Source organism: Pseudochaenichthys georgianus, chromosome 16 (genome assembly GCF_902827115.2).
Source record: "Pseudochaenichthys georgianus chromosome 16, fPseGeo1.2, whole genome shotgun sequence".
Taxonomy (NCBI): Eukaryota; Metazoa; Chordata; class Actinopteri; order Perciformes; family Channichthyidae; genus Pseudochaenichthys; species Pseudochaenichthys georgianus.
Window position 1 is genome coordinate 26,182,380 of NC_047518.2, and position 8,368 is coordinate 26,190,747.

Sequence of the window (8,368 nt, forward strand, 5' to 3'; positions counted from 1 at the left end):
TGGCACCCAATATAATCTTAAAATAAATACTTGGAGGATTGAAAAAAAACTGATTGTCAACAAATATTCACTCTGTGTTTGAAAAATAAAAAAGTAGTTGGTCAGACACACATTTTTTGCATTTTTTGCTGTTTTTGTCCAGAAATACAGTCAAAATGTTGTCAAATGTCAAAAATAACCATTCCATTGAATTCCTAGGGTCAGAATTGTAGGGAAAAATGTATTCATTTGTCTCTGTATGTTGTTTACTTCAAAGGTTATGCCTCTTGCTACATCAAATTGTAATGTTTCGGTTTTGGGTTAGGTGCAATAAAGGGTTAAAAATGGAGCCTTTCGGACATTATTTCAGCTTGGTACCTGGCAGATTCTGAAAGTAGACACTTTAAGGATTAAGAAAAATCAGGTGGCATAAAAAATTCCGAGGGGTGCGCGTGGACCCCTATTTCCATCTAGACTATTTGTGAAAATAATTAAAACATGATTTTGATCTTGTAGTTTTCTGAACGGTTGTGATTATGTCCAGCTAAAGACCGAGCCTGAGAGGAGGGATTTTACTCGCTCCCTATGTTTTTACGCCATTTTACCCTTTCAGGGTCACGCAACATGGAGCAGGGAGCTGTTAGCCAATCGATCTGATGGGTTTAAATGTGTCGGTGTTGTCATGGCTGCAGAGCCGTACTGACAGGCTAGGCTACATTGGCTCAAGGTTAACGGCCAGTGGACCGGAGTCACAGACCATTAAAGAGAAGTCAATAGTCCTGGACAGCTCAGACTCACACCAGCAGGGTAAATGTTTCAATTCACGGTGCTGTGCGTCACAAATAAAGCCTTTCTGTTACAGAGTCCTGTTAGCATGGGCTAAACCTTGTGGGGAAAGTGTGATTTACTTAACAGATATAACCACATACATTTGCATAGATTCAAATAAAGATTTTAAGAAATACTGAGGTCAGGAGAATTTTGACCAGTAACCAAATCTAGTCTTTAGGATGTTTATGTACTTTGAATGTATGTGTTTGGGCCAGAAAACATTTCAAATATGCTGCTTTAACGAGCTATTGGATCATCTGGGGCAGGCCTACTCACTGTCCTCAGTCAGAACCAGACATGCAGAAGCAACTTTCAGATGTGCTCTGCAAATCTGGAATGAACTACCACAACATCTGAAGTCCCAACCATGAGTTTTTTTAAATTAGGGCTAAACTATTTTTTTCTGATTACCACTGCTTTTCCTGAGGTCAATTAAATACATTGGAAATACAGTAGTCAGTATAATACAATGTGAAAGGACGTAAAGGAAGGAAGCAAAGTTAGCATAAGAGCCTAATAATTAATTAATTAATGGAAACTGATTACTGATTGTAGAATAAATGCACTAATAGACTGAGTGGTAAGGCAGTATAGCCTGTGCACACTTGTGTAAAAAAAAACGCACTTACTTTAACACTTTAGGTGGGCACGAATGCCTTTTTGAATATCTAGCCAAAGCAAACATCTGCAGCATGTGTGTTCGAAGCTGCAGGGTAATGCTGCCCCACACAAGCACAGACAAAGAAGACACACGTGTATATTGCATTAGCATATGTGGATGCGCAGTAACACATATACACCCACACATCTTCAGGGAAGACACCCCACCCCCCCTCCCACACACGCACCCCAAATTGAGTTAGTGGGCTTTCCTACTGTCTAAACTGTCCTGCTGCTCAGAGCAGATCTGAGGTGCTGTCACCTCTCTGTTCTCTGCAACACTAGCCCATTGTCTGCTCTGAATGTATAATGAATATCACGACTGCTGCAGAGAGACAAAGCTAATCTCATTAGCTGTGCCGATATGTCAGCCTGCCATCTCTCTGTTTAGTGGTCATTACCTCTGCATAAGCATGGTGCTGCTCACTGTGGAAGCACATGCATGTTATGTTCAGCATGCAGGCACATGCACAGAGGTATGTGACTGTAGTGAACGGGCTCATAAAAATACGAAGCCAGAGAGAGAGACAGGTAGAAAAGGTGGCTTGTCAGTGCAGCTGGCGTTTTGTTCAGCAGGGAGCAATGCAGCCCCGTCTACCTGGTGGCCCTCTCAGACAGGAGCGAGTCCAATGGGATCCCCCAGGACCCCCTACCAGCGCTACACCTGACAGGGGGGCTGTCTGAAAACTCTGCAGAGACCTTATTATACATCATACAGCTTAGCACTGCAGCGGCCCCTACACAACAAGCTTCCAACACCTTACAGTTTATTAGCAGGGGAAAGTTCAGCCACATAAAGAGACATTATTGTTTTTTGCACATATGTGGCAAACTCAACCCTTAAGAATGAAAAGTAAATATGGACAGTGCATTGTCTAAGCAACTATATAACATATTAATGTAACAACACTGCCATCTTCAGGCAAATTGTTGCTACAACTTTATAGATGTGCAGACAGAAAACATTGAAAGCCAACATTTTATTAATAATTGTTACATTTGTATTACTATTAACCGTACATGATACATCAAACTTAAATGCCCCAATGAGAACACAATGCGTTATGACTTTTTAAGTGAAATATATTAGGAGCAGTGCATTTTTGCTTGGGTTACAGGAACATCTCTTCTTGAAAGGTTTAAACATTTGCACTTGAGATGATATGATGAGGCTGTTTTCATGTAGAACCACACAAGCAGCTGAGGATCCCCTCCTGGCTGGTTCCCATGAGATTAAGTGAAGGTGTACTCGCTGCTTTGTTTATTGCCTTAATCTGAAGCTTTGGACCTTGACTGGAATGAGAAATACAAGTATGGAAGATGGAAAATTAATTTAAGTGTTTAATTTAGGGAATAAGGCAGAAACACTTCTTATATTATCTCTCGGAAAAATACATCGGTGAGTGTATACTTAAAATCATATTTAGCTTAAATGCTCATACATACAAAATAAACTCTACCATTAAAAGTAATAGGCGGCTACTGTAGCTCAACTGATGTGTTTTTCAGGAAGAAGTCAAACTTTTGGAGTGGAAATTGACTGTGGCTTTAAAATACCTGTCTGAGTCAGAGTCACAGGACATGCTGAGGTTCTTGGTCAGATCCTCTTCAGAGTGGAAACGCCTCAGGCCACAGCACTGAACTGCCTGGGCCACAGTGTAGCGGGTCCTTCCAGCAGCACAGGCCTCCATCTTTGAAGTGCTGAGCTGTGACTGCAGGAAAAGATGCAAGCAGCTGTCGGACAGCAGCACAGGGCTCTGGACTGCCCTGGAAAACAAGGATAATACGTTTATTGTGTTGCTTGTTTATGTGAGAACGGCAGTCACATGGCCTGGTGTTTGTGGAAACTGTGATTTACCAGTTTTGTTTGTGTTGTACTGTTTTAAGTTCATTATGTTTATTGATCTGAGAGATCATTCTTACTGTTCCAAAAACTTCTGGAGTCCTTTCATCCGCTCAGTGATCTGTTGGGCATTGTTCAGACTGAAGAAGGGATTCTTTGGGGGAAGCTCTGGTAGCTTTAGCCTGCAAAAGACACATATAGACCTTTTTTAAATGATGGCAACCATAGTGGAGTTTACTTGAACAAAAACACTTGGTATTTGTTTTCAAATTGTCATTAACTTACATTAGCTGTGAATTTGCTTGTAGCTTCTGCCTCAGCCATACAAACTCACTGTACCTGCGTCTCACAATTGAGATCTTCTTAGTGAAGTGCACGCTGTTGGACTAAAACAGGACACAAGTGTGACACACATGGCATTAAAGCTCCAATACTGGACTATAAAAGTAAAAAACAACATATTTTTTTCATTTTACTTACATGTAAGCAAATTTCATAGTCTATGTAGGCATGCCAAAAGTCGTTCTTTTGTATCCTCGGGTCCCGCACCCAGACACTGATCACCTGCTGCATGGAGAAGGAAGGAGAGATACTGAAATGAATGCTTTGAGAAAAAGGGAAGTGTTTTATTTGCTGGTAGAGGAAGTGCAATTACCAACATGACAAGATTCAGGATAGGAAATTCCCACCAAATATCCTTTGTTGCTCAGTACCAAAAAAAACATTTCAGTGTTTTCAGTTTTAAAATAAACTTTAAACCTACCTGATCCTCAGCGTTATCATTTTCTTCACTCATAATCAAGATATTCTTGTTTTAATTTAACATAAAGCCTGATAATGATGTGCTGGTATGTTGCTAGATCCTTTTATTTCCATCTTGTATTGTCCAAGTGCAAAGGTTTCAAAATAAAGTCACAAGACTGAGAAAAGCTCCTCCTCATAACTGTCAGGTCAAATAAACAAAAGTCTCAGTTAACATACCTATAGGTTTGATTATCAGGTATATTGCTTATTGATTGTCATTTAGAAACAGTCAAAGCCCATTCTATGCCTAGATACTGTTTTTAGTTGATATTTCTGAACAGTTGAGGTTTCTTCCATGTGATTTAGAATGTGATTGTTACAGTAAAAAAACTTGGAAGAGAAAAGCTTCACAAAAAAGTTTCCTTTATTCACAGACTTCACAGATCCATGGTCAACAGTTAGTCAATAATGCAGTAGCACGTGTGTGTTTTAGGTGTAAGGTTCAGCTGATAACAGTCATGGGAGATATGTTGAGTCAGGACAGCCATAAGCAGGAACAGTAACATACCCACAGACCTGTAAGGTTACTGGAAGAGAATGACCTGTATAGTTTTACAGGCTCGTTTCTAAAGTGTTACACTTAACAATCTCATTAGCCATCATAGGTGCACAAAGGTTATTGTTTCTCAAAATTTCACTTTAGAAATATTACTCTTTGACTAATTCTGCCAGTACTTCACTTTGTAATAATTTAGTTTTTTAAAAACCTAATAATATTCTTGTTATAATTCAATGCAGAGATGAAAATATTTGGTTCTTAGCAGCTGATTGGAAATACAGGGACATTTATTGTGGGGAACATTTTTAAAATGTTTGACATCAAACACAAGGGTCATACAGAAACACAGTTAGAGTTGTGTCTATAAACACTTCAGACAATACACGTTCAAAAAACAGGTCTACAGTCTTGAACTAAAAGCTACGAGTTAGTTCACTCTGCCTACACAGTTTCGCTATAAAAAAATATAAAGCACACAGATAAAAACCAAGACATAGCTAAACACAACTTTTAATACTAGGTCACTATATAACAGTAAAAACTACACATGTCCACAGTGATTGTGTCTGCTTACGCGAGACAAAGCTGCTACAGGTTAGTCTGACTTTAAATCAGCTTCTTCACACAAAGGTTAGTTTAAGTCTCCTCACAAAGGCACAGAGACCTCGTTGAGCACCACAGGACTCAGAATCCATCCCTGCTGAGGATCTTGTACCTGCCAGAATCTGAAAATCTACCTGCAGTGTAATTTCACACTCTGAATGTCAGCTGAAGGAGGACACTTGATGGTTAGGAAGGTTAAACTAAGCTTCAGGTGAGAGCACAGCTGCTTATCAGTTCGACACACTTCACTGCTCCTCGTCCCCGCAGTGCCAGGTCAGCTTCTGCTCGTAGAAGTCGATGACCACCTGGGGACACCTGGTGCTGGCTTCACGAGCCGGCAGCAGGGCCACGTCGTCAGAGTTCTTCCTGTCGGGAAACAAAACGGAGGAAGAGACCATTAGGATGGTGGCCCTTTACTTTAAATGTTTCCGCACACACTCCTACCAGTTTGGAAAAGGGTATTGCAAAAAGAGAGGCTTAGGTGAGTTATCTTTTTTTAGGGGTACAGTCAGTTCTGTAATTTTGAAACATCTAATGACAATAAGGGCCAGAAGGGCTATTGGCACTGTATTTCAGTAAAGGTATTTGATTCACAATAGATATTTATTTGTTGTCCTTTTGTATCGTTTACTTATTTTATATATTTTTTATGTTATATACACATGTATTTGCCTCATGCAGAGCACTTTAAATGTTTTTTTCTAAAAGGTTCTCATAAATAATAATACTGATAGATCAAGCTCCCAAAATCTAGAACCTCCACTCCACACCAACTTAAAGCATTTTTACATCATCTAAAAAAATGTAAGGGCTGTGTTGGAAAGGTTTTTCTGCTTCTTTATCATGGCGCAGGCTCTGCATAGTGTTCTGTCAGGTGGTCATTGTTAATATTGTCTTTCTTCAACAATCTCCAACAATAAGATGAAAAACCCCTGACTAGATTCTCCATCGTACTTTCTTTAGTAGAACCCGTGTCGCACGATTGAAGGTTTAAACGTTGACTCATTTGACTTTCACCATCACAAACAGATACCCGACCAATGGCATTTACACAATGACTAGAGGAACTATCGAGTTACCATTTGACGAGGAACATGAGCTCTCCCTTTCTGTCCGCGGCGCCAATGATGCATTCAGGCTCGAGGTGAGTGCTGAGGTTAGTGGGGGTTTCTGACTGCTCATCATTTGGCTCGCTGTTGCTCTGCACAGTGTGAGCCTGCTGCAGAGACTGCATACATGACTGCAAAGAGAAGGACAAGAACAAAAGTTGCAGCAGTTAGAACTAACCACAACGACAGCATCCGCATAGGAAACCGCGTTGTTCGGCCCGCTTCTCCTTTTCTTCTTCTTTACTTTACATGCCCATTGCGAAGAAAACATTTTACTACTTTTACTTCCAGCATCATTGCAAAATTAGCCACCTTTCGCACCATTTAGTTTCAAATTCAACCTTCAAACTCAAAAAGTAGGAACAAAATATGTCAAACATGGTCAGAAGTTTTTTAACTACAGACGCTTTTACATTTTCTGAGTTTAACGTGCTACAAGCATTCTTATATGATGTTTATATCCTTTACAGATTTAAATGCAGAAGTTCTGTGAATAACATGGAACAAATATTAGTTCACACACTCACAATTTCCGTCTCCTGTTCTGTCATTTCTTCTTTGGGAATGAACTCTTGCTCATTTTGCTCTTCCTCATTAAAAAAATGGGTGTTTCTCAGAAACTCTTGGATGAGTTCAGGACAGTCCAGATTGTCCTCAGGTTCCCATGTGTTGTCTGCACTGCAGTAACATCAAAGTGAGGAGAAAATGTATTTTAATATTATAAAGAAAGAGAAAAACATATCAAATATAATATAAGCAAGCATCCGTCACTCACTCTGTGAAACCTTTCCACTTCAGGAAGTACTCTACTCTTCCGTTAAAGATTCTGCGGAGAATTATTTGTTCTACCACAAACTCCTGCACAACTGGAGTCTCCTCGGTCTTCCTCTGTTTGGCAGTCTGCTTCTTTCTCATACTGCCATGAATAAAAAGAAAATATATTACAACCAGCGTGTGTTACTTGCAAAACAAAATATAAAGTGTGGAGTTTTTGTTAAAACCCCAAAGTTACGTCAGGAATCAACACACGTTTCCCTGTTGCTGGGTTACTTGTACAGCTGTACAGCTGTACAGCTGTACAGCTGTGCCCTTCAGACAATGATCCATGCTCTTATTATTGTAGCGCTCCACCTGCTGTTTCTTTCGGGAGCATTACACACTACTTCAGCCCAAAACGCAACACGTTAATATCTACACACGTGTATAGCTCATTCAGACAGTTTAGCTTGGAGGAAGAAGCGAACAGCAGCCTGGGAACATGGGAGACAATACGCTGAACAATATGCACGTACGCTTTCGCTGTTTACTTATTCTCTGCGGACAGCCTGCTGCGGTGCTGCTCGGCTCTGTTCGGAGCACGTCGCTGGAAACTACATGCACACAGCGCCGGAGATGCTGCTTTGTGCGCAAATGTGTCACTCGGCGTGTTTACATGAGCGAAACAACTTTTCATGAATGACTTACAATTTAAAGATGGCCGTGGATGCTCGGAGGAAGTGGTTGCCAAGGGAAAAGGTCATGCCAGGAAAACCGGGAGGGGACGCGCACACCGCCGACCAATCGGAGAGCAGTCCGTCCCCCGTCCAGTGGTCCGGAACAGCCCTGCCACCCATGGGCGTCCTCTGGGTATGGCAGGGGGCTGAGTGCACCTGACATGTTTCACTGGGATTAGAGACTGGTGCCATGGTTTTCATTCTTTTATCTTTTTGATCATTGTCAGTGGAAGCAAGGTTTATATATATATTTTTTTTTTATTTGGAGGCTACATGCAGAAAACTATTTATCAAAAATATAAGCTGATTGAACATTTAACATTTAAAAACAGCTAAATCATCAAACTTGATATTATACATGGGTTTTTACCATTTGTACTACTACTATTTTATATTGTATTATCATTTGTTATGATATAGCCTACTTATAACTATATTATTTACATTCAGAGTACAACTTTGAGGTATTTGTACTTTAACTCATTACCATCACGTTTCTAGTTATACTTCAATTCAACTGCACTTCAGAGAACCATTTAAATGTGCT

General features: G+C 40.3%; 2 protein-coding genes across 3 annotated transcripts; both read right to left on the reverse strand.

Moving 5' to 3' along the window:
• Positions 1 to 2,435: 2,435 nt before the first annotated feature.
• On the reverse strand, positions 2,436 to 3,920 carry snx10b (sorting nexin 10b). The gene is made up of 5 exons (XM_034102617.1): positions 3,794 to 3,920; positions 3,599 to 3,699; positions 3,394 to 3,495; positions 3,028 to 3,237; positions 2,436 to 2,763 (listed from the first exon to the last, which is right to left on the reverse strand). The coding sequence occupies exons 1-5, from the start codon at positions 3,884 to 3,886 to the stop codon at positions 2,649 to 2,651; spliced, it is 621 nt and encodes a 206-aa protein (XP_033958508.1). The 5' UTR covers positions 3,887 to 3,920; the 3' UTR covers positions 2,436 to 2,648.
• A 543-nt stretch (positions 3,921 to 4,463) lies between these two features.
• LOC117460961 (chromobox protein homolog 3-like) lies at positions 4,464 to 7,941 on the reverse strand. Of its 2 annotated transcripts, none has more exons than XM_034102615.1 (5): positions 7,793 to 7,941; positions 7,104 to 7,244; positions 6,856 to 7,006; positions 6,299 to 6,459; positions 4,464 to 5,585 (listed from the first exon to the last, which is right to left on the reverse strand). In XM_034102615.1, exons 1-5 carry the CDS (start codon positions 7,939 to 7,941, stop codon positions 5,465 to 5,467), a joined length of 723 nt encoding a protein of 240 aa, XP_033958506.1. In that variant the 3' UTR covers positions 4,464 to 5,464. The 2 variants fall into 2 exon arrangements, with proteins under 2 accessions (XP_033958506.1, XP_033958507.1); XM_034102616.1 differs by lacking the exon at positions 7,793 to 7,941 and adding an exon at positions 7,621 to 7,729.
• Positions 7,942 to 8,368: the final 427 nt, after the last annotated feature.

What these genes read in the sequence shown, in the direction of transcription:
- snx10b (XM_034102617.1), bottom strand. Translation starts at nt 3,886, where the DNA reads ATGCAGCAGGTGATCAGTGTCTGGGTGCGGGACCCGAGGATACAAAAG. An exon ending in CAAGCAAATTCACAGCTAAT is followed by an intron (nt 3,496 to 3,598) that starts GTAAGTTAATGA and finishes TGTCTTTTGCAG; the next exon opens with GCTAAAGCTACCAGAGCTTC. An exon ending in TGTGACTCTGACTCAGACAG is followed by an intron (nt 2,764 to 3,027) that starts GTATTTTAAAGC and finishes TTCTCATTCCAG; the next exon opens with TCAAGGTCCAAAGCTTCAGA.
- LOC117460961 (XM_034102615.1), bottom strand. Translation starts at nt 7,941, where the DNA reads ATGGGTGGCAGGGCTGTTCCGGACCACTGGACGGGGGACGGACTGCTC. An exon ending in CAGAACAGGAGACGGAAATT is followed by an intron (nt 6,460 to 6,855) that starts GTGAGTGTGTGA and finishes TTCTCTTTGCAG; the next exon opens with TCATGTATGCAGTCTCTGCA. An exon ending in CTCATGTTCCTCGTCAAATG is followed by an intron (nt 5,586 to 6,298) that starts GTAACTCGATAG and finishes GTTTCCCGACAG; the next exon opens with GAAGAACTCTGACGACGTGG.